The sequence below is a fragment of the Brachyistius frenatus genome, unplaced genomic scaffold, assembly GCF_029030835.1.
Source record: "Brachyistius frenatus isolate BFR_SWC_R1_liver_20210118 unplaced genomic scaffold, ASM2903083v1 Contig_7, whole genome shotgun sequence".
Lineage (NCBI taxonomy): Eukaryota > Metazoa > Chordata > Actinopteri > Embiotocidae > Brachyistius > Brachyistius frenatus.
Window position 1 is genome coordinate 2564766 of NW_027210606.1, and position 25700 is coordinate 2590465.

Below are 25700 nucleotides of genomic sequence, written 5' to 3' on the forward strand. Positions count from 1 at the left end.
ACTCGTCTGCTTTTCCATTAAACAAGTTATTTTACATTCTGTGTAAATATGTTATGAATACCCTGTACAAAAAAAAACCCATCTGGAGGTGGTGCGAAACATTCAGATTCCTCTGAATCTGTTCTGACATCACATCAACAGACCGAGTCACATTTTATTCAGACATGAACTTTCCACTCTTTCAGGCAGGATCAGTTAGATATTAAGACATTATGATAGTGTGTACAATTTGAATAAAAAAACAAATTTCAAAAGTTACAAAAATACAAGAAATAAACAGACGTTATAGTGTAATTGCAAATTTATTCAAAGGTTCACAAACTGATATGAGCATCAATCCTAATGAAATGCTGTATACAAGATTTCTGATGTACTTCTGCATCAGTTCGATTCATCACAGCAGGTGAAAGCAGCAATACAGTCAGAGTGTACTCACTAGCCTCACCCTTCTCAAACTACACAAAACAGGATTTAGTTTGGCATGAAGGGGAACCTTTGTGATAATGTTAACATCAGCCAGTGCCCGGCTTCCACTCCGCTGCTCTTCATCCAGATAGAGCGGGCAGTGGTAGACAGGTAACTGAGGGCCAGTCGATGGGGAGACGCCTGCTACTTGAACATTGCTGGTATCTGTCAGATATGAACTTTTGCAACACGAGGCGTCTAGAGCAGTGTCAGTGCTCCTGACTTTAGCCTTGACACAAAGAAGCGGCAGTGAACACTGCTGAGAGGAGTGTGTGTCCTGTAGGGCTGCTAGCTGTGTATCCCACGATGCTCCTTTCAGCTCCAGACCACATAAATACACAGTTCCCAGAGGAAGTGAGGCCGGGTATGTGTGATCACACAGAACCTGGAGAGACAAGAACACAATAAGTTCACATCCTGAATGAAGCGTACATGTTTGGAGAAATAAACTCGTTCTATCGACTGAGTTCCAAATTTAAAAGTTCATTTTAATGTCATTTAATTGTATGATTTACCTGGAAATGCAGCATTATGTCACTGATATATTTATGATTTATCTGAGCGGCATCTCTCATTACCGCCACCAGGAAGCCGGTGGCATTTTTGAAAGCAGACAGTCGATAGGCACTCGGTGGGTCCGAAGCACTGTGGTGCCAGAGATAAACGCCGAGCAACTCTGCCCTCCTCTCCAAGCGAGACAAGTCAGCGAGCTCGTGGAAGGAAGCGAAGGTCAGCATGTATTGAACAGGCTGTTGGAGCAGCGAGAGGAGCAAGGACACCAAATCAACTAGATCATCCCACTCAGCTTGGAAGAAGTCACGTAGGGGATGGTGAGAAACGCCTCCGGCATTTGAAACTGTGCCGTCTTTCTTGCGTGAGAGGTAACTCTCCAGAGCCCGCAGTTGGTCTCGAGCTTGGCTGTAGGATGGCAGTACGGCAAGCTGGTTCGGTTTGGAGCTGAAGCTCCATAATGTTCCCACAGGGGTTTGGGAGGCCTGCAGGAGTCTGTTCAGGTTGTGGCTCTTGATCTTGATTATCTCAGCTGCCATATCCACACTGAAGCCCAACATAACAGGGTCACTGATGACTGCTGAATCCCAAAGACCTGGATCCAAAACCCGCAACAGCCCTGACAAATCTGAGGACATAAAATACACAAATCAATATTTTACATGTACACAGAGAACAGTCAACAAACACACACACACACACACACACACACACACAAACACTGGCTTTGATGCATTTCCTCCTTACTACTTGCCTGTATCAACGTAAGAATGTAGCCTCATTTTGGTGCAGTACTAATGTACCTTTCTCTGTAGGAAAGGCGAATTTAAGAACTTAAGCTTAAGTTGAAGGGGAATTGCACACGCACCACTGCTCACAAAAAGGTGTGTAACTCAGGTGCTGAAGTTGCGTGCCACAGTGCTTCAGTTTGTTTGTGTGCGACAGTCTCTGAACTTTTTGATTGCCCCTTGTATACGTCTAAAATGTATTCATTGTCTGTTAATATTGTCACGTCATTTAAATTGGATGCTGTGCAGCGTATTAAGAAAAAGTTGGTTTGTTACCATAGTGGCCAGCTTTTCTGATTATATTTGAAATGAGGTGTGGCCCACTGCCCGACAAGGGTGACACTTTGCTGAAGCAAGTCTTGGCAACACTCTCCACCACCTCCAAATCTGCAGAGTCCATCACGTGGCCACCATGCACCAGATTCACTGAGAACAGGAAGTACAACACAGTTAAAGTGTTCAGTAATTGAGTGAGACCATTTGACCTTTAATGTTGCCTCACCTGCTATATATTGCAAAACCTTAACTTGGTCATGGCAGAGACTGGCAGTGCAAATGTGTGCATCCACTAAAGCAAGGAGGTCCTCCTGACTCCTTCAAAAAAGAGAGAAATCACAAAAAATGACAAATATTTTTGCAACACTGCTACCCTCCATGATTAACAGTTTACAGTATGTGAACCCATTTCCTCACCAGTGATAAACTCTTCCCTGGCCTGCACATGTATAGTTCTGTCTCTGAAGCAGGACGGAGTGGAAGATTGCACAGCGTAGGAGCAACTCCATGCCGACGCCTGACCGTGACGGTGACTGAGTGACGGACACCTCCTGTCCCAAAGACCAGCTCAGCTCCTCCTTCAGGTCGTGGGCGGAGTCACAGACCAGAGGCAGGGCGCACATTCGCACTGCAGCTGTTTGATGATAAAGGTTATAATCATCATCAAAATCATCATAATTATTACAAAAAGAGCAAAACCAGGATTATAAATGAGTCAGTAACTCCAATCACTATCAGACAGCCCTGCATTTCAGAAATAGATCACAACAGATTGTGAGGTTGTATTAACAGAAACCTGGATATACTAATGTGCTGAGTATATTATTAATGTGAAAGGTAATGGATCAGACTGACACTCTGCATTGAACAATATTAAGAGCTTGGTACCAGGGGAACAGTAAATACTGATTGGACTGCTGACCTAGAAAGGAAGACTTACGTAGAGCAGTAATTGCAATGTAGTACGTAGTAGATCTACCTGCTATGGAGTGAGATGCATTTTCTTGAGTTATAAACCACAATCGGAAGCACGGGTGAATCCGGAGTTGCTCGTCTGTGGCAGCTATAAAAGCAGGTAAATACACAAATAAAGAGACTGAGATGTAATTTGAGCTGCAAGCATTTGTTAATGACAACAAATGGTACACGTGTATTTTAACTGATTGTTGATGGGCCACACACCTTTGGAAGAGGAAATCACCTGACTGAGGTGAGCCACCACTTTATCATCCCATTGTTCCAACAGATGACAGTTGTTAAAAACCAACCAGTGGCCGTCATTTACGGCTTTGTTCAGCATTGAAAGGATGAGCTTGCTGTCACACTGTGTCCCAAAAGAAATGACTTTAACCTGAACCTAAAACATATTGATTAAAACAAACATCAAGCACTGCATTACAAGTTGAAACAACAACAACAACAACGGTGTGTGTGTGTGTGTGTGGTCACCTCTTTTGTTTCTGCTACACAGCGGGCCAGTTGGTTGATTAAATAAAGAGGCTGGATGCTTGTCCGCTCATCTCCTCTTAGATTGGGCAGCGTAAGAATGATGGGTCCCTCATGTTTGACAAGATATCTTGAGAGGGCCTCTGGGTTCCCAGCATGAGGGATCTCAGTCGCTCCTGTCTCTGACGGGCAGAGGTGGCAGGCGTATATGAGATCAGCTAGTTCTTCCAGGCAGTTTGGCAGCATGGTCTTCCAGAGGAGAGCCCGCTGCAGGAATGAGAGATGGGAGTGTGAGCGGCAGGGAACAGGTCCTGCCACAGTCGAGGAAGGGAAGTGAAGGTACTCCTGCCACTGTACAGGGGAGGTGGAGAGTGAATCAATCAGCCCTCTGAAGCAGGCGATTCTTTCCAAGCAGACAAGCTCAGAGTGGATATGAGGGGATACCCAGCTGGGTGGAGAAACAGTGGGAGGAGAGGCGGGTTTTTTTACTTTGGTTGCAGAGGGTTCAATGTCTTCGAGGCCCCTGAGGAAGGCCGACCTCTCGGCCTCAGAGCAAAGCTGGTTGTGCTGGAGCAGAGCCAAAGACACCAACAGCTTTAGAACAGCAGCGTGGCTCTTGAAGAGACACGGCCTGTATTGTACCAGCAGCCGGACGACCATCGTATTCATGATCTCTGCTATTGTGCTCCCTGGCTCTTTCCCACTTTCACATGTTATTAATGGCCTGCCCTTTACAGTGAAAGCAGCTTGCATAACTGTGATGAAGCCACTTAGGGAGAAGTAGTAGGCAGGCGAGAGACGGGACACGGCCTGCAGTGCCTGGTAGAGGGCAGCAGTCAGCCGTATTAACTGTCGGGGAACAGCCAGCATGGACTTGTGGTGCTCCAGCTCCTCACTCAGCTGTTTGACCTCAGCTTGCACTTCCTCCATTACATCTTGACAAGCAGCTACACGAGGGACAAAATTGGGGTCTTGCAGCAGCAAAGTGTCCGACTGCAGGATGTAGTCCATCAAAGCATCCTATGACGAGATTGTTTAGAGTAAACAAATGTACAGCAAACTATTTATCACTTTATTATACTTTATACGTTATATATTTATAGCACTGAATTCTGCTATAATGTAATTTAAGGGCATAAGTTAAATTCAAAGTGCCAGCCTACAAAATACCTCCTCAATTTGATCCACAATTGGTATATGGAGCCCTTAAACAATAACGTTTACACAGCACACAAACCGAATGTCAACCGGACTCAAAAACTTGTGAAATACATGCTTTTGCAACCACACGGTGCTCGAATTAAGAGAGTGATTCAGGCGCATAACACAAACAGTGTTATCTTATTATGATACTAAAGGCTGGTCTAGTCACCTCTTCTGCGGCCAGTTTCTCCTTCAGCAACTGATTGTAATTCTGGAGCCGCGCTTGTTGAATCAGCAGCTCTCGACACTCAGACTGCAGCAGCTGTGTCAGCATCAGCTCCTGGATCTCTTCTGAGCTCAGGGAGAGATCGACCACATGTACCTGAGCCAAGATGGATGCATGGATCTCTGTGGAACGAGAGATAAGACACCTTCAGAGACTACTTTACGATACGTTAAGAAGGGGTCAGTTCAACGAGAGTGTTGAGTTCACTTCGGTCCTGTTCACACCTGCATTAAAATGCATCTCGCGTCCGATCACAAGCGGACAGCTCTAAGTACAGGTGTGAACGTACACATTGAAGATTCCCTGAGATACGATCGCTCAGACGCCATTCAGAGGTGCTCTGGTTCACTTGGGTCTTTTACAGTAGCAGTATGTTGTGTCCTGAGTCACACCGAAGGACTGACTCATCAGCTGACGTCCTATGAATAAGCAATATAATTATTATCCAATAAAAAAAAAGTATCCCACATGATTCTTCCAAATTCAGCAGCTGAACTGAACAGAAACGAGGAGAGATTTACTTGCAAACTGTAATCTGAACTGTTGGCTCTAAAGCAGCTGTTTACTGAAGAGGAACGTCGGCTGTCTACCTGCTGTTTGTTTTACCAAAACCTCCTCTGGGTATATAGATATGAATATGTTTTTAAGATCATCTATAATTTCTGACACACAGACCCACAACAGTAGAAGAACCCCTGCCCACTTACACATTTTCCCACATGAACATTTTGGAGACTTGAATGATTTCTCTGTTTAATGTTGTAAAGTTCCACTGTAAGGACTTTAATGTGTTAAGTGCCATGAAATAACCTGTGTTGTGATTTGGCGCTATATAAAAATTTCGTTGTTGTACTGGGATCATTAAGGAACTCAGCCTACAAGTCTCGTGAAAGGAAAATGTCAGGTAAGAGAACTGTGCTAATCATTCTTACCTCTCCTAAGCAGTCTGACAGGCAGATGGGTGTTGATATAGAGGCAGAAGTCAGGGTGGTCCGGCCGAAGAGGCTGCTTTAATCCTGGGAAGCAACATCCAGCAGGGCGTGACAATTTGTCCAAAAACTGAGGAGTCGGGACTGTACGTTCCACATGAGTAACCAGGACTCTCAAACCTGGAGAACAAAACATAACAATGAGTATAAGCCTGAAAAAACACATAAGTTTGAAATAGCATGTCTTTTTCTTTGGCGTAGTGCATACTAATTCACCTTTCTCAGCAGCCTGGTCCAGCTTGTTCAGCAGCTCGGGATCATCCACACAAACCACCATCCCAAACTCGGTCTCCTTCTCAGGCTTTGCGTTCTCTCCTGTAGAGCAGACATTTATCAGGGTCTGGTTTGAAATATTTTCAAAACAGTTTTACAATAGATGGATTAGATGTTATCCTTTACAACGACACTAGATCGCAACATAAAAATGAACAAGGCTCTGCATACAAAATAAAGATATAAAGATGCAGTATATAATTCCTACATTAATTATCTTTGTTTCTCCTCATAACACTTGTTCAGTCAGGTAATATGATCACAGTAAAGTGAATAGTCTGAGGATCTGTCACATCTGCTCTGACAAAAAAGAAGTGTTGATGACTTCAGTCATTAATTTCTAATATTTTATAAGGTAAAAGGAAACCACATTTTCTGAATCAAAGGACCAACCTGCGATGAGCCCATTTTGAGAGCTTATCTCCAGATGTTGCTGGGAGTCTGCCAGGAGAGGCCAGTGCTGGACACAGGTGCCTTTGGAGCCCCACAGCAACAACTTAACCATCAGTGTGGCAGATCGAGTGTCTTCAAGCTGCCGTTCATTCATCCCTAATGTCTGACACAGAGGCAGCTGCGGCCTCTCAGTCACGGGGATGGGAAAACCAGGAGAGGCTGAAAGAGGTGCAGAGCCTGAGTGTGTGAACAGGGAGGTTCTGGGGTCCTCAGGGTTTATGTCGACGCTTCCTGTCTGACATAGCTCCCTCCACTTGCTCAGCAGTTCGCTGCGTACATCAGGCCCAAAGGGGCCGAGATATGAGATGGTCGCAGCCAGGATAAGGGCATCACCTGCTACGTTTCGATCACATAACTCTGCCTCCTGAAGGGGAAACAGAGAAAATTGAAGATGATAAAATGTCATAAAAACAAGTACAAAATGTGGCATGCACTGTGCTCAAAGTCTACCTGAGCAGCAGCGCTCCAATCTCTGACATGTCGCTCCACCAGCCTGTCAGCAGCCGCAGCTTCTCTCTCTAAGATCTCAGTTTTGTTCAGTTCTATCAGTTGCTCCTCCAGGTCCTTTTGTACTAACTGCAGCTGAAGCATAGCATCCTGTAGACGACGCCATGCCTGCTTCTTGCGCTCCTCGGCCCGGTCCCATCGACCTCGCACCTGTACAGCCAGCATCTCCCACTGTTGCTTGACCAGCAGTTGGTGCCGCAGACAGCAGCACTCATACACAGCCTGGACCCATCGGCACAGGGACTCGCAGGCCTTACTGATCTCTCGCACAAACTCTGGTACAAACAGGGGACTGTGAACTATCTCTCCAAGCTGCTGCAGCTGCTCATCCGTCAGGCTGTAGCGGTCAAAAAATTCCAGCTCCTGGGAAAAAGAAGATATATTAGCAAGAGAGCAAGCACCAAAACAGCCTCTCAATTTATAAAGAACTCAAAACACAGTGCCAAAGTAATGATGATGATTAAAGATGACTCAACTTCAGAACCCTGTTAGCTTGCATGTAATACTTTATTTATTTAATGCACTGAAAACATATTTGTTCACACACCTGGAAAAAGTTTAATTGCCCAAGTAGGTGTTTAGCACTCTCCCAGCCAGGTGGTTGATCAAACAGCAAACAAATGGCATCCATGATTTTCACCACTCCGTCAGGTGGATCTCTGTAGTGGCGCACCTCCTCCAGGTCAGATGCATTCAAACACTTAAGAAGGTTGCGGCAGGCCATGAACAGAGGTTCCATCTGGGGAAAAAAAGGTTTTTTTTTTGGTCACATTTCTATTAAATGATGTTCTGAAGTGTTTTACAGGATGTGACTAGCCGACACATACCCGAACAAACAACCTCAGATGGGATAATATAAATGCTAATTAGGTCAAATAAATAATGAAATCTGTTCACAAATGTGTGTTGCTTCTTCTAAGTATATGATGTATAGTATTTACAGGATTTTGGATGTGTACATTTAGAGACAAAGAAAAACAGCTTACCTGTTTCTCGGCGATATCAATCTGCTCTTCAATGTAACGAAGTTTCTTCTCTTCGAGTGCACATTCCTCACAGGCGTCCTGAAACAGCTTCTTGAGATCATCTACAACTCTGAGGAGCTCTTTCTCAAGCTGCAGGATACAGAGGAGGGAGACATACCCTTCATGAGTATGTCTAAATAAGTAATTTTCACAAATATGTTACAGCACTGAATATTCAACTGAAGGCTACATATACAGGATTACTTTAAAATGATTGATTCTTTAAAAAAACATATTGTTTAAGAGTTTCTTAGTTTAAAATCAACACTATTCCTTGGATCACAGTCGATTCTTCAGCATCTTTAAGCCTCTGAAAGTTGTTTCGATCCTTTTTGACTGTGAAAAACAACCTCTCGTGGAAGACTTACAGAGCATTCAGCATACATTACCTCCTGCGTCTCAGCAAACTTCTTTTGCAGTTTCATTAAGTACTGTTTAAGCTGCAAAGCTGTGTTTTTCAGGACATGCAGATGAGACAAAACACTGGCAAGTCTGAAAAAGAAAATTGTACAATTGCAGACAGGCATGTGTATTTCTATTTTACACATAATAGGGTGTCAAGAAAATATCATTTAGATCTGTACAGTCTACTGGAATGGTTACTGTGTTCAATTTGTGTTGCAGCTGTGTTGGACAGGATGATAAATTACAGTGTATCCAACATGTTTGTGTTTTCTGTAAGTATATTTTAGGGTCAACATCAGATAACACTAGCTCAGAGACATATCGTCATAAATATGTGTTGGTACGTGCTCATCAGGACGGGAAATCCTGGAGATACAGGCAGGAAAAGAGGACAAAAATCAACCTTACTGGCTTAAAAAGAACTACCTGTTGATTTTGCTCTGCCACTGCTTGTGCAGGTGGCTGCACAGGCAACCAAAGTGTGACATGAACTCCATATAAGTCCTGGGGTTGAACGGGTGAGCTCTCAGACGGACAGAAGCATACTGACATGCAGACTGATGGATTCCTGCCATGGCCACGGTCAGGCTGGCCTCTGAGGCCTGTAGAGTCACTTCATAAAAAGAAAAGCAAAAAGGAAATGTCTTTGTAGAGTCTCGGAAAAAAAAACCCACTGCCGATAAACAGTGGTTAAAACAAAGTGAGTGTTGACTTACTTTTACTAGTAATGGTTTTGAGGCATTGAGCAGCAACTTCCACCAGAGAATGGTTGGACCACGGCTTGTACAGCTCCACGCAGCAGCTCAGCCTCAGGGCCTTGGCCATCTGCGCCTGGATCATAAAAAGAGACAAAATTACATCCTGAATGGTGCAGTGAATATGCACAACTGTGTATTCAAAAGACCATGGTCTAAAATCCAAATGTGGTGCACATTGATTCTGTTATTTGTGTTTTGGCTGTCTCATGCTGACCCCTAAGAGAGGGGATGTGTGCAACTTCTGCATGTAGCGTAGCAGAAGTAACTTCATGATCAGTACCTTCTGATTCGTCATTGCAATCCTACCTGAATGTGATATTAATCTAACAGCTTTTCTGCACAGTTAACAGGTGGGATATTGGATGCATATTCCAAGTTTATCCACTGAAATTATTTGGCACTAACAGGCAATGCTCAGGATGAACCACAACTGTTGCTGCATCTTCATTTTCAGTGAAAGTAAAAAGACATATGTAATTTCCTCTGAAGAATCGCAACATTCTGTCTGGTGTTTAAAGAGACTTTTTAGTTTGGCTGCTGTATTTTATATGTATGGGCAAGACAATCAAAGCTGTGTCAAACATTCTATTCAACATTCAGTAATTCATAATAACTATGAAATAGTCACGATAAAACTTTAAATGTATGATCTGGGGAAACCATCCCTCCCATTACTAATCCCCACAACCGAGAAACTGCTCTCCACCCTTAGAAATTACACCCAAACCCCTGGTCCTGTGCCTCCTTCAAGGGTTGTTGCTATTTTTGTTAGATTTTTGTTTTTGTTTGTTTTCTTTTTGTTTTCTTTTATGAAGGTGAATTGAAAAATTTCAGTTTTGTTGTCGAGTATGGTGTTACGACACCGTTTTAATGGCCTATATAGTAATTCAATGAAAATACTTACAGTCCATCTTTGGGTTTCATTGTTGGCGGGTGTTTCACTGCTGTCTGGTATTGTTAGAGGCATCAGCAGGAACACATGGACATTTTTGTGGACTTGGCTCAAGAACCTTTAAGAAAAGAATCAGACCCAATGTGGTTTACAATGTAAACACGTTACCTACCAAATCATGTGGTTGAGTCGTGACAACACAACTAGCCAACAGAATTCTAGCATTATGAGTGATAGATAATCTTACTTCTCAAGCATCCAGTTGTCCCTGAGGTATTTTCTTGAGTATTTCACAGGTGTCACTTCACAAACGAGGTTCGTCAGCTGGTCCTCTGTGTGGAGCGCCGGGTAAACTCTCTGGGCCATCGCCACCAGTAACTGTTCTCTGGCAGGCTGACTGATGTCCTCATGCACCAGTATGATGACGTTAACTCCACCCACTCTGGTTTGATTCCCAGCTTCTTTCAAGATTTCATGCAACTTGTTCTCATTACCTGAATGTAACTCCATCAACTGACAGCCTGCGAGATGAGCAGCCAAACGCACAGTGGTTTTGCGGCCGGTTCCTCTGTCTGAGCCAATCAGCACTCCGTGACCTCCTGGTAGGAGCAAAGCCCGGAGGATATGTGTCAGCTGACTCAGTCCCTGTCTGTGTACCATGTACCTGGTTGGAATGTTACAGTCATTATCAACTTTCTGTCCTTCATCTTCCTCCTTACTGCCCATGAGTGCTATCATCTCGTGCAGTAGTACATCAAAGTCCTGCTCCAGATAAGAACTACATTTAAAATCGTATTGCTGATTCGTAGACTTCCGGGCTTCAGTGAGGTCAGGACCGTATACAAGCCTCGCCATTATGTCCTCCATGTGCTGAAGAATCAGAGGTTGCAGATGGTGAGTTTTTAGGATTTCCTCCTCTAAGCAAATGTTTCCAGACACAGAGGAAGGTTCAGTCAACGTATGTGCTTTCTTCAGCTCCGACTGGCCAGCTGGTTTTGGCTCTTGAGGCAGATTTAGAGTGTCTGCAGTCTCACCTGTTGATTGGCAGGTACATGTTGTGTCAATGGGTACTGCGTGAACGGCAAGGCTTGTGGCAGTGAGTGACCCGTCTAAGATGTCAGGGTGGGTTTCATCAACCAGTTTACTTCCATAGTGTGTTGCTGCTGTCTTGGCTATTAGTGACACAAGAGTTTGTCTTTCATCGTCTGAGCATAACCGATCACTGAAAGTGCGCATGCATTCATGCATCCAGAGATGTATGATGTTACGAGCTGATGTTAGAGGCCCAGGTGGGACTGGAGGGAAGCCTGACTCTGAATTCTCCTTTTTCTGGATGGTCCCTGTGTTTGAGATGTCAGACTGGCACAGGCTCATCCCCCGAAACACCTTCTGAAGGTCACGATGGGAGAATATAAAGTAGGGCCTCTGCATAGTGGGCTGAAACTTGTCACATACTGCATGATACAGATTTTTAGTCGCAGTGATGATACAATTTGACATTTCCGCAACACTGTGCTTAAGTGGCATTCCTCCGAGCCACATGTTTAACCAAGGAGAATGGATAGACAAGATGATGTCGACAGATAGACCGGGGAGCACAAAGACAGAGAACAGTCGTGAGAGCCGTGACGATATCACATTATTGTGGCGATTTCCCAAACCAGAGACACAACATGTAGCCATGTAGGTGATGGTTCCAGATCTCCAGGATTTGAAGGTGTCAAATGTTAGAACCTCTCCCTTTGAAATACTCTGCCGTAGTGTCTCTAGAGCCATTGACGCCTTCCCAAAGACATCTATCAAGAGGATTGATACACATTCACATTATGAAAAAAAAAATCTGATTTAAATTCATTCACGATAGTGATAGGAGGCTAAATTTCCTTACTCACCACAGGGGGCTTCATGCAGATCATCCACAAACAGATATAGGCTAGGCTGTGTTTTCATAGAACCTACAGCATCCCCGCAGTTCTTCTGGAAGCTGATGCTGTTTAGTATGGTGCGCAGGTCTCTGGAGCTCAGGAGAGGACTGGCTGGTAGGTGAATGTGTGGCTTGTAAAAACATTGCAAAATTTTGCACAGGGTGGTTTTTCCAGAACCGGGATCGCCTGCAAGCAACACTGGCTGGTTTGCCTCCAACATGAGTGTCAGAAGATACCTGTATTTCTCATTCTTTTAAAATACATGTAAGACAAGTGAGATGAAATATTTAAATTTAGTGATTACCACGTATAATGTAATTTCACAATAAAAAGTACAACAATTAGGACAAACCTTGGCAATGATGGAGTTGGTCAACAGTGTGTTCTTGGGGAACACTGTAATGTCGATGCTAAAAAAGTGCTCAAATACGCTCTCTTCATCTGGAACCACAATTTTGTACCTGCAAGTAAACAGCACTCGGTGGACTAACAAGTCAAACTGTGGCCAATGGCTGCAGTAGAAACAGAATATGAAGAACATTGGTTACAGATATTAGTATTAAAAGCAACTATTTACTAATATTGCATATTTGGGCGATTTCTATACCGAGAATGCAGATGCCCACCAAATCCCCAAATATAAGCCACAAGAAAAAGGTTCCTGGTGAGCAGCTCCGGTTTACTTGGGGCCTCTGTGCCTGGTGTGTTTGCTCCGTGTGCAGGTATACCTGGTGGGATAGTAAATCATGCAGTTTTAATAAAAGTGACAGAACTACAAACACTCTCACAAGCTTCTATGTCTATGAGTAATTGTTATACCTCTTTTGTCTATTTGTGGTATTCCCTCAGATTTTTCTCCTTCCTTCCCAAAATGTTGTAGGAGTGCCCGCAGGATCCGAACAAATGACATGATTTCTTGCAGTCCGTACGTGGTGCTTCTGGAAGTTCCTCTTTCAACATGGACTGCAGACGTTAAAGCCTCCTGCCCAAGAAAACTAAGTGTGCTCGAGAAAAGATCGTCAGCCAGGTGATTCCACAATTTTACGATTCCTTGATCCAGTTTGTGTTCAAAAGAGAGAACATCCATTTCGCTCTTCCACACAGCTTTCCACAAATCAGTACCAGTGAAATAAACAAGGCTGCAGCGGGTCACTGCAGACGGACTCGCCTCTCGTAAGTCAGTGATCTCCATCAGTACCTTGAGGTGTGGTCGAGATAGCAGTGTTTCACCTGATGCCAGAGACAGAAATGGATCCTGAGAATTGCACAGTGTGGTTATGTAATCTAACCAGCCAGGCGGCCCCACAGGCTCCCCATCCATTATCAGCCACGTCACTATTGATGTCTCGTCACTTTTCTTCTTATTGTTGCAGACTTCAGCACACTTGCCTTCACGGCGGTCAGCATCTCTCAGCACCTTTGCAACAGCTCCATCTTGCCATCCTCTCTTTCCACAGAAGCAGCCAAACATCTCATCGTGGGTCATGGCATTAGGGAATAAGACCAAAGTGTCAACAAAGCTCCAGTTTGAAGCAGAGATCTGTGGGTCTGCCTGTGGAGTATCTCTTTTAATCATATTGTCATTTTCGCATCCATAGTGCACTGCCTTGGCAGCCAGATTATTGAATGCTCCAGCTAGAGACTTGTAACAGGTGGTCTTTCCACTACCGGAGAGGCCTATGAGCATACATGCCTGAGAGGATTTCATGGTCTGGTAGAGTGTAAGAGCACTGCGAATAATTTCTGTGTCACAATAAAACTGCTTTTGTTGTAATTCTTTTGTAAGTGCATCTCGAAGCTGGTTCTTTTCTGCTTCTGCGGTATATTGTTGGAAAAGTGGAAACTGACACGATATAGGGAACGCGTCCTTGAAAAGGCTGTAGAACTGGGAGTTTCTCTTGTGCTCAGGTGTCACGACAGAAAGAATCGCTTTGACAATGGCTGTCTCTTCCATTAAACTCTGTATAACTGCCAAATGAGAAGTGCGTAGCTTTGAAAGCTTCTCAGTTTCTTTTCCATCCTCCTCAAAAAGGCGGACAGGCAAATTTTTTGAGTTTGTAAGGTCAGTGTTTTCTGCAGCTGGTCCTTTAGCCTCCTTTGTAATTTTCCGTTGCTTTACAGTTTGTTCGAAGTGTATTTGAGAAGAAGAGATGATCTTTTGCAAGAGAATGAGATAGCAGCACTGATCATCTGTGAAAAGATCAGGTAAGCAGAGGGAATCTTTGGCCAGACTGATGAGGGACACCAGACGCTGACTTAATGGCATGGCATCTGCAAAACCGATGGAGGTCAGCATTACTTCTGCAATAATCCTGTAGTCTGGATGTGTTAAGGCGACGGATCTGGTTGCAAATCGCAGACTCTCTGGAATCTTGGATGAATAAGGTTTTGACGAGATGAGAACACATCCATAGCTCAGGCTGGTAGAGATGCTTTTCCCTCCAAGTACCATGTGGAATTCTGGATCAACAACCTTTGTGCAACCTGTGACCCAATCAGCAGTTTTACCCTCTGGTTCCTCATGTATTCTCTGGTTCTGATTACTTCTTAACTCAGAGAAAGACTGGTGTATGTCTGCTAGATGTTGTCCCAGTAATGACAGGACACCTTGTGTTAGGAAGTCCACAGAGGTGAGCAGAAGCCATGCACCCGTCTGGAGAGCACCCAGCAGCATCCGCTGAACAACACCAGGGGTCATGTTTGGGTAACACTGTACAACGACAACCTGTCGTCCCATCGCTTTTCCTAAATGGACCACAGCCGTTTTCTTTCCAGACATGGAAGGCCCACTCACAAACATACATCTGTAGCTTTTCAGAGCAAGGAGAATTCCCAGTCTGGCCTGATCTGTGGAAGGTGTATGCGCCATCATCAAATCTTCTGGACCAGAATACTCAAAGCCATATTCGTATCGATGGCCCAAAACATCCACATAACATGATGGATCATCTCTGCCTTTCAGATTCAGATCTTCTGAGTTTACGTGATACTTCATCAAACTCAGCCACTCAAAAGACGATTCCAGCTCACACGATACATTCGTGAGTCGAGATAGTTGTTGTCCATGTTTCATTGTCATCTGCACTAAAGCACCCAGACACATCATTGTGTACTTGGAAACCAGAGATTCCCTTTTAGACTCTGTGAATCCATCCCTTATACAATTGCCAAGGTTTTTTAGTTTTGCAGAGTTGTATGCTTTCATGTGGCTCAGCTTCACTGGATTCGATTCTTGGAAAGCTTGTGGAACAACACTGCACCACACTGCCTCCTCAGCCACCAGGAGACACTGGAGAGGATATTGAGAAAGTAGCTCCAGTGCAGGTTGTCCATGTTTCATCATGTCAGCATCGTTGCGCCGGATTTTTCTAACTTTCTTGTCACATGCCAAATCCTCACAGGACGGTTCAAGCTGCTTTCGTACAGCAGCACATTGTTTAATGAGCTGTTCCATGGTGGACATCAACTGTTTCTCAAAACCACAAAGCCAAACCAAGGCGTCAAGGTTTGGTTTCAATGGAGACAGAAAGGCAAAGTGTTCCTGGAGGCCGCCAAAAACACCGAGCACCTTCATCTGTATGCGGCGTTCAGACGTAGCCTCACAGCTGTTTCCATCTTCTGTTTTTGATGGCTTTTCAGAGTCCATTTCAAGACCACGAACCCCTTTAAAGCATTTGCATACAAAGGGCTGCAGTGTAAAAGGTGGTGGATTAAAAGAGAGTAACTGCATCACTTCCCTGTCACTCAAGAACCACAGTCTCGGACACCGTTTACGGATGGCATCAAGGAGATCCGCCATCTGGTTGGAAATTACTTCCATTGTAGACAAATCATCAAAGAGAATCTGGTAAAGGTCATTTCCATGAAATCTGTCGTTTGTCGTGGTGGAAACAAAGTTCAAAACATGAGGATGAGTTGATATAGAGTGCCATATTTCCTTGAATGTCTCATCAACTGGTTGAAAACGCTTCAGCTGTGGAAAAATACAAAAGAAAGTTCACATTAATCTAATATTTAAACTTACATCAAAATTAAAGCCTGTTTGTTTGTAATGGTGCAGTAACATACAAGATCCACTCTTTGATCACTGATGGATGTTTCACAAAACACCTTAGACAGGAAAGCCCACATTTGCTGGTATCTTTCAAATAAATCCAGCAGCTTCACTATAAATATTTAAAGGAAAAGAGAAAAATCAGTGCACTGCATTCTTGCAAGTCTGTTCAATTTCTTTCTGTGCTTGAGAAGAAATACAAAATCTTTCTTATTACTACTCTATGTACCGCTTTACCCAGTTCTTTCAGTGATTGAATCCAATCCTCCAACTGCAGGCGAAACTCAACACTGTATGGAGACTCCAACATGGTTGATAGAGTCATCAAATCGTTCTCTAGCTCAGCACAGACGGATTCCAGACCTGAGTGAGAAAACACATGGCAAACCCCAGAAATATGTGAGGAAGATATTGCTTGTATACATTTTCCTCCTAGCAGGGGAGCCAAAGTAAGAATAACAGTGACTGTAGCAGTGACGACATCAACATGATTCATTTGCTAGGTTGTTGTTTGGTCTCACCGGTGACGGTGAACAGAACATCGTCACAGCGCTGACTGAAAGTTGGAACATTTAGCTTCTCTTTCTCTGTTAATTCATTTTTTGGCTCACAGTGCTGCCAAACAGGGAGAGTGAATTCATCCAAGTGAAAGAGTCGGTCTTCCCATCTCTGACAAAGCTTTAGAAAGGTCTGCTCCATGTAACACTCTGTTTGTGCATCTCTGCATATCTGACAGAGGAAAAGATGTGGGAAGTGTCTCAAGTCAGTTGTTTATTGAGTCTGTTTTCACAAGCAAATGTTTCAACGACATGCTCTGGATATAACTTCTCTCCTGTACTCACCTTGTTTATTACTTTCTGGTGAAGGTCGAGTTGTCGAGACATGAGATCACCAACAGTCACTTTCTTCTCTGGGACATACTGTAGGCCCATGTCTGCCAGACAGAATACATTTTGATCATTTTAAATACTCCGTAGCTAACAAAGTACGCATATAATTCAACATGGGGAGAGCCTCTCACCTTGGAAAATAACTCTCCAGTGTTTTTCTTTAAGTGTGGGGCTCTGCAGCTTGGCCATGACTACAAGCTGATGGCTTAAGCTTTCCAGGATCCCTAAAGTCTCCTGCAGCACTGCATCATGGGTAGGTATGGTATTTTTCAAAGATTCAACCTGCTCCCTCCACTTAGCGATGTTCTCCTGAGCTTGTGACATCACAACCTGACAGGAAGACACTTCAAATTATTAGTGGTCCCAATAAAGCTGACAGATCAGCAAACAGATGAAGAGAAAGAAAGTTATCTTTTTTGACATGAAATAAAATGACATGAGTTAATTAAGATCACCCAGGCAATAGCTCAGGGGTTGTTATAACCACAAAACATTCAAAATTTTACAACGATACACATTCTTAACACATCCATCAGAGCATCAAGTTTAATCTATGTATGTAATGTATTATCAGGTGTACTGTGTTTGTCAGTAACCATGCATTCATCTACTTCTTTGTCCCAAAGGAATAAAAAAGGCAAATAATAAAGATGAGAGCCCATTTCATTTAAACTAATTTGTGAATGTATCATCCCCATGAATGCATACAAATCTTTGCCTCAATGCCAAACATATTTAATCAAATTGTCATGAAGCAAAAACGGGGAAGGTTTGACATGTTACCTCACTAAGATGGAGCTGTTTCCATTCTTCCAGCCATGTATTGTGCACAGTTATCAGCTCCCACAACTCTTTACGGGCGACGACCTTCTGAACATCTGTTGTCAAAATGGTCAAATCCATTGTGTTCTCTGTTGGGAGGCAACAGAACAATCTGACTGATTATTTTTCTTTTTGTTCAATCTAGCAGTGATTAAAGCCAAAAATACAAAAAAAAAAGTAAAATAACATATTTTAAGCCTGGAGTGTATAGCAACAATTTACATCACCTCACCTTGCATGTTTTGACTTGCCCTGTGAAGTTGTTCAATCTTTGCATGGAGAGAGTGCACACGTAAGCACATGTATTTCAGTTTGGAGAGCATCTCTGTGGCGTTCTGGCACGGGTCAAGGAAGGGTCCTGATGTAGCATTAGAGATCATACTTTTAAAATCACAGACCAAAAATGAGAACATTGTGTCCAATGCGTCAGCCATAAAAGGAAGGCGGTGGCGCACAAGGCTATCTGCTTGCTTCAAGAGGGGAATAAAGGAAGTCCACAAAGCCAGCATCTAAATATAGAACACAAAAAGAAGCACAAACAGTGCAGTGAAAAAATAGCCAACTGAGATCTGATCAAAACAGCTGTGATGTTCAGAAACTATGCACAACACTGAAGTGTACAACTACAGTATAATGGGGTTATTTATGGCCTCATTTTCACTTGTTTGCCTGCAGACCTTTTCTTCCAAAGTGAGCTCGTCCTCTGTCATCTTCCTATAGTTAATGCAAATGGTGTCACGGAGGGAGAGAATGTACTCCAAACGTTTCTGAGTGTCAGCCAACGTTTTCACAGACTCCCTCACCTACGGAGAGAAGAAACATTTGTTTTTTTGTTCAGTTTTCACACTAGTGATCTAAAATATATCCAATCCAATCCCAAAGGTTTCAGGGGCCAAAAGAATGTACCTTCAAATGTTGATGTTTAGAGATGAAAAAGCTCAGTACTCGGGGAGATTCATGTCCCATAGACTATTTAATACAATCAAACATTTAACAGGACTAAGACACCTTTTAATACCAACAGGCTGATTGAGTACGTTAATTCAAATATACCATAACAACTAATCATCACACTAGAGTACTTACTAATGGGAATGCACTATAGAGCTTTTCACTTGTGCACTTTCAAACAACAGCACTGGAGACCTTAATGCGCTGAGTATCACCTGTTATTCTTGGATAATGGAATCTATATTCAGAACACATTTTCTCTGACAAGGCAGGGAGTGTTTGGGATGAATAATTCAGTTCAAGTGAATGTGTGACCAAAAGAGGAGCCTCAAGAGGATCTGAAAGCTCCTGCTTGTTAAGGTGAAACACAGAAAACCTGTATTGTCTTTTATGAGATCTTTCTCATACCCTTTGAGCTGTATCATTTCTTTTGCATTACCAGCTGTCTACCTTTTCTGTACATTATTTTTTTTTTTCTATTTGACTTTTTTTCATGCAAATGTCATTTTAAAGAGTTTCTGTACCCTGAGAGCGTATATTGAGAAGTCATGTAAGTCTGGCGGTTCCTTCTTGTGTTCATCAGTAGCCCTCTCCAAGTCTGATGTGAGGCTCTCTGAGAGCAGCTTTTTCTGTTCAACTAGCTGCTCGAACAAGTCCTCCTCAATGAGCCTCAGCTGCTGCACTAGAGAAACAAATACAAAGAGAAGAGCATTTATCGGAAAGACCAGAAAGTAAGCAATAGATTTTTCAACCCATTAACAGACCGTAGAGGCTATTTATAACTTTCTAAAACCATTAAGAAGTCTTTCTTTGAGGTTTGAGCATGTGTTGATTTGACCAAAGAAGGGTTCTTGAATAGGAATTCAAGTCTTCAGTTCATACTGGAGATGAGTTTTAACTTCCAAACAATGCAGACATACCTTGAGTTTCCTTGACATGGGTGAAGTGGATGATGAACAGTTGGTTGGAGGTAAAGATTGATGAGTCAGCTGCGTTGATTCTTTCAGCCCAGTGTCGCACCTTCTTAATGTGCTCGTCATACAGTAGAGCCGGCTGACCCTTCATGGATTCCAAAGAGGCTTGACCCCACTGACTAATAAACAAATGGACGTCCTCCAACCATCCATAGGTCTCACACAGCTGCTGGATTTCTAGTTCAGCTTCCTGTCCAGACATCAGTGAAAATGACTTCAGGTCACGGGTGTGCAAATTATTTTACACAATTACTGGTTGCGCATTATCATCAGCTCGAATTGGATTTGGAAGTGACAGTCTTGCCTGCATGATGTTAGCCTGCTCTTTCACAACATGTTTCGTAACATCATTGATGCTTATCTGCCACTCGAGTTGTGCTTTGGAGAGAGGACAGTAGCAGCCGTGCACCATCTGAGAAGTCTCATTAGGCAGAAGCAGCCAGCGAGCTGACGTATCTATGAGCAATCCACCAATCATCCCATCAATGTTTTTCTCTCCTAGGAATGACATTTTTTTTTTTTTTTAATATGTCTTCAAAAGGAATAAATGACAAAACCATAATGAATCAGATCTTGACATAATTTCTGGTATCAGAACATATTCTGTTTATTGGCTGTTTTCATTCAACAGACATATTTAGACCAGACTCAGGCACATTTTCATTCAAACACTGCGGGTTTCCATCAGCAGAAGCTCAAATTAGACAGAATCAGAACAGTAAAATGTTTTAATTTCAAACCTGTGATTATAGAGCGCTCCGTATCGCTGGAGTCAGACTTTAAATCCTGAGTAGAGCTGAACACACTGTTGCTGATCTCCAGGAAGAATCCATGACTGTCACACATCTACCAGGGAAGGAAGGTGTCATGAGTGTGGTGATAAATTCCTTCATTCATTTGTAAATTCACTGCTTCATTAAACAGATATAATATTATATAATCATAAAAAGATTTACATGATGAAATGGAAATAATGATTAATCCATCATGAATCCATAACTGTTGGATTTTCCTACCGATGCTGTATTCAATATCACTTTAATATCAGTTTTTACACCGGTGCAAATTAACCTCTTGGAGATTCTCACTCAAAATGTTTTAATCCAGTCATTTTATTCATACAAACCCCTTTTTAAGGAATGCTTAGATAATGAATTGCAAAAGTGAAATATGGCATTATAATTTTTTTTTCACCATGACCAGATGACAAAAATATGAGGCACATTTCCGGTGACACTAAAACTATCAAGGGCCAACAATTGAAACATACTGTGATGTTCAACAAGTGCAGCTGTGGAAATGTGTAAATTACCTGAACGATAGAGCTGCCAGCGGTCAGGAGGGCTTCACTCACTGCTTCCTGGAACAGAAGTGTTGGTGGATCCACAGTCAGCTGACTGTTGCCACTGAAACACAGCTCGGTGTGGAAGAGACAGCACTGCTGAGATGTCCTCCTCTAACAAACAAAAGTACATTTATAGGAATCATTTCATTAAATATAGATTTAAGTCATTGTCAGTTTGCTTTAAATGATGCTTCCTTTATTATTCTATGTAGCAGCTGTGTTTTAGATGGTAATTTCAGGTTTATTTTTCTATCTCTTCTGGTTAGCTTAAGAGCAGGTTGTTATAGTTCTCTATTGGAAACAAATGTTTTAAAAAATGTTTTAAAACCATTGAAAAATACCAATTAATGTGTTAAAGACAAAAATGTTCAGGCTCTTGTGCCTTAAATCAACAAATCTTTCCTGGCAGAAAGGTCTATGTGACCGTAGTGGGTCACTGCTCCATTAATAGAGTTCATGAATGTTCTCTTGACACCTTTAGAAGATGGAGAAAAGAAATGGCATCTTGTCGGATGATTGTGACGAGACTCTGCACAATCATTTGATGGACGAGTGCTGCGAATCTTCCCAGTTTCTGCAAGTTGCTTTCAGAGCGGGCCAACTCTTTCTTCAGCTTGTGCCGGTGAGCCAGGAGCAGGTGAATAGGTTCATTGCTTCTGTTTGGTCTTCGAGCAAGTTTAAGGTGTCGCTGCAGCTCCTGGTGTATTTTATAGCTCCCTTCTTTCACCTGAGAAAATAAAAGTATCTTTGAAGATGATTCCAGAAAATGGCAGACTTCTTTTTTAGTTTAAATTATAGTCATGAAAAATGCCCAAAGTTGCTCAGTAATTGATCTTCTAAATTACTCTTTAGAAAGGTTAGAGGTTGCAACAGTGACAAAAACAAAAGGAAATACCGTATTCAGGATGACGGTGTGATACTGCGATAACTTCTCCAGAATCTGCAGACACTCTTGATTCTTGGTTATCAGTAGATTCTTGAATTCCAACAATGTATAGGTTTTAGAGTCAAGAGGCATCCAGTGTGTCTCTTTTAGCTCTTCAATTACTCTGTAAAACATACAGTATTATTACTGAATAATCTGAAGCTGAACATCATTCCCAGACTTTATCTCAAAGTCAGATCCAATCACTAAAGAAATCTGAAACCACTGTCGGGCCTGCTTGTTCCTGAAGTATTAAACCATAATGTATAACTTGACATTGGTCAGGTACTATTAGTGCTGTGACTGTGAGGTGAGCATGAACTCACCTGGTGAACACATGAAGAGCATTTCTGAATTGAGGTACAGCCATAAGCAGCACATCCTGAAGATTCTTACACTTGCGCTGAAAACAGATGTTATGTATGTTTTTATGCCACCTGGCACACAAAAAAAAACACAATAGAGGTAAAATAAGAAGTTTAAAAAAAAAAAATAGGACAGTTATATATATTAGTTATAAGTAATTGGTGAACAAGACATAAAGCACAGTGAATATTTATTACCGGGCAAACGTTTTCAGCAGTCTGAAGTCCCTGAAAAAAGGGACTTTCTGCAAGGCTGTCCACAGGACATGCTCTCTGTACCACTGGGCCACACTGACAAGTCCACCATCACCTGCCTCTGTCACATGTAGTACAATACGAGGGGTGAAGATGTAGTGTTCAGAACCAGCTTCACTGGGATGGACCACTCGCAGGTCATAAGGTCTATGAAAAAAGTAGACATGTGACATTTCATATCTTACCTGTTTGCAGGATAATGTTACTACATGACAAAAAAATGTCGTGGTGATGATGATCCTCATTGAACTTTACCTGTAAGCATCCCCATCCACTTCTTTCAGGTAATAAACCTCAGAGTCTCCCAGGTGTCGTTTCTGGGCTAAGATTTGTACAAGCTCTGCGCCACTGAGAGGAAATGTATTTGGGTCGGCTGCTTTCCCATCTTTCAGGATCATTATCTTTTTGTCCTTACACGTTGGGACTTTTATTGATTCATCTTTCTCTGTAAAACTGACAGAACAATAACAGAACATAAACAACAAAGAAATTCCTCCGGGGTTCAAAAAGCTTGAGGAGTAAATGTTGAAAGCTAAATCTGTCAGCTTTGTGTAACCTTGGGAACTAAATAAAAACATCAGACAGGGTGACAGAGTTCCTATAATATACAGGTATAACATTTTGCCTGTGAAATATTTATTTCCAACAGGCATTGTGTCAAAAGTGCCTTCTAAGACTCACCTAGACCATCACATGTCCATCATATTCATTATTTTCTGATGGAGTGTGACAACTGTATTGTATTTATGTCATAAATAACAACAACAGTTCACATAAACTAAATCAGGAATGGCAGTCATGCCCAAATCACATAGCATGTGTGTATTAAGTCAAAATCAAACCTCAGAAATGATTATCATTGTCTACCTCTGTGCTGTCGACGGAGTAGTTCTGACAGGGATGTCAGTCCCTGACGCCGAGGCCATCAGTCGAGGTCCCTCTGTCCATTTTGTGTGACCTACGGCTCTCAGGGGTTGCACATGGGCGACGAGACCAGGTAGATCCAGCACTGTTAAAGGTCTGTCGGGGCGCTCACTCTTGAGGATGGAGGTATCTCTGAACAGAGGCCTGGCCGCACAGGGTGTCGACAGGCGAGACGGCTCCGGGCACAGAGGAGGAAGACTCACCTCTGGAGGATGGGCCTTTTTCTTAACCTTGGATCCGGGCCTTGTCATGTCTTTGCCACAAGTCTGAGAAGACCCAACATGGGATCTTTCCTTTGAAGAGGCAGCGAACATGCTGCTTATGTCTCTACGTATAACATCAGCGGGTTTGGGGATCACAAAATCTGTCTTTGCCAGTCTACATTAGGACTTACACAGGAAAATCTGGAGAGAAAAAAACACCAAAACAAATATGTTAATTCAGCCTGAATACTGTATTTAACATGTATTGTTAACTCGCTATATTACACAAACAAGGCTGGATTTTAAAACTTAATACAGAAACGAAACTACCAGGAGACTCTGAGGAGTTAAACAACATGAGGAGACTCTTTTCTGAGCAGTTTTCAAGGAAGCGACTGAATAGAAACAAGTATTTTCTCTTATCTAAATATGATGCAGCTTACATTTGGATGAGGTGGAAACATCTTCCTACAGATGAAAACAGTCTCTAATTGAGTACCATCCTCGTTCAGTCACTCACTTTCAGAGACTTTAAAACGTGAGTAAAAGAGTCTCCAGATCAAATGTAAAACACACCCTGAACAACCAAACACCAACATGGCTTGTTTTCACCGGAAGACCATTTCTACGTAAACATGAACGTAATAAACTAACTTTGTTGAAGTTAACTCGGGAAACCGGTGAACCGACGCTGAGGTTGAACACGTGTTCTTCCTGCTGAACTTCAGACGCCAGCGTCTTGTCCTGAAGCTCAATCCGTACTTTTAAAACGACTAGCTAGTTAACTGCGTCAAGAAACAAACTTTCGGGGACTTTCTTACCTGACGGAGAAGAAGTTGTCAGCTGTAACCACGGGCGACGGCTCGTTGCCGCGGGCGACGGCTCGTTGCCGCGGTAACGAGCAGTAACAGCTGTCTGCTGCGGAAGGTCGAGTATGACCGGCTTAAACTGCTCTTAACCTTCAACCTTTCAAGCATTTCTGTCTAATACAGCTTGTTAAAGAAGTGTGGTTAATAGTGACGAGTGTCCCAGAATATGTACGTGCTCACGTGTCAGTGCACATTTGATGCACTAACATGTGGACGTTGTACACACACACACACACACACACACACACACACACACACACACACACACACACACACACACACACACACACACACACACACACACACAGGTGAGATAAATCAAATGAATGATGGCTGATCCTGCAGGTGCCTATAAAACACCTGCAGGTGTCACGGCAGAAACAACCTGGCCTACTGCCACCGACACACCAGATGACTTTCAGAGCTGTCTTGTGATCACGAATCTTGAAGTTGTTGTTGTTGTTGTTGTTGTTGTTGTTTACACACTCCTCTAAAATCAGGAGACGTGTCACCAGGAGGAAGGACACTGCACAACGGGTCACAACAGTTTTCACAATCCTGAATTTTGACTCCCCAACAGGTCCCAGTGTTTACCCTGCTTCATATCTTTCGGGCGTCTGCATGCTCCTCATCTTTTCAGTCCCACATGGCGATTGATGGCTGATTTGTAAACACTGAGGGAGTTGATCTGGGGGTTTTGTCTGCGATTTCCAAATAACTGTCGGCAAGTAGAAAATCAGGCCCACAATGCAGGTGTGTGTTTTTTTTTTTTTTTCTGCTGTGGCATGTCAAGATGTCTGCTATGAAAAATGTACCAATCGAAATGGTTTTATTAAGAAGCCCAAACTATTCAACCCCTTTCTGTGACAATAACGATGCCATCAGCTCTCCTCACTGCATACCACTTCAGAGTGTCAAGAAAGTTTACAGTTTGCCACAGACGAACAAGAAATCCCTCTTTTGGAAATCTGACACAATAAAC

At 42.8% G+C, this 25700-nt stretch overlaps 2 protein-coding genes across 2 annotated transcripts in view; both read right to left on the reverse strand.

The window, feature by feature from the left end:
• The window catches only part of LOC138615751 (extracellular serine/threonine protein kinase FAM20C-like), a 32376-nt gene that overhangs the window by 1704 nt on the left and 4972 nt on the right, over positions 1–25700 (reverse strand). The window lies entirely within an intron of this gene.
• LOC138615621 (dynein heavy chain domain-containing protein 1) lies at positions 302–23997 on the reverse strand. Its single transcript, XM_069689372.1, has 43 exons — positions 23590–23997; positions 22978–23175; positions 22666–22869; positions 22429–22539; positions 22073–22226; positions 21653–21904; positions 21145–21288; positions 20522–20678; positions 20137–20288; positions 19779–20022; positions 19383–19540; positions 18585–18710; positions 18140–18416; positions 17869–17996; positions 17217–17415; positions 17038–17129; positions 16717–16924; positions 16433–16558; positions 16210–16307; positions 12961–16114; positions 12749–12869; positions 12494–12653; positions 12109–12391; positions 10464–12012; positions 10229–10334; positions 9283–9397; positions 8993–9179; positions 8551–8653; positions 8123–8251; positions 7684–7875; positions 7080–7499; positions 6570–6993; positions 6120–6218; positions 5847–6023; positions 4858–5036; positions 3489–4505; positions 3222–3396; positions 3019–3102; positions 2457–2673; positions 2266–2357; positions 2040–2189; positions 981–1603; positions 302–850 (listed from the first exon to the last, which is right to left on the reverse strand). Exons 1-43 carry the CDS (start codon positions 23958–23960, stop codon positions 422–424), a joined length of 13584 nt encoding a protein of 4527 aa, XP_069545473.1. The 5' UTR covers positions 23961–23997; the 3' UTR covers positions 302–421.

Coding starts and splice junctions, on each gene's coding strand:
- LOC138615621 (XM_069689372.1), bottom strand. CDS start 23,960: ATGTTCGCTGCCTCTTCAAAGGAAAGATCCCATGTTGGGTCTTCTCAG. Junction 21,289..21,652: donor CTTTTCTCCATCTTCTAAAG/GTGTCAAGAGAA, acceptor TTTGTTTGTTAG/AGGAGGACATCTCAGCAGTG. Junction 10,335..10,463: donor GACAACTGGATGCTTGAGAA/GTAAGATTATCT, acceptor CTTTTCTTAAAG/GTTCTTGAGCCAAGTCCACA.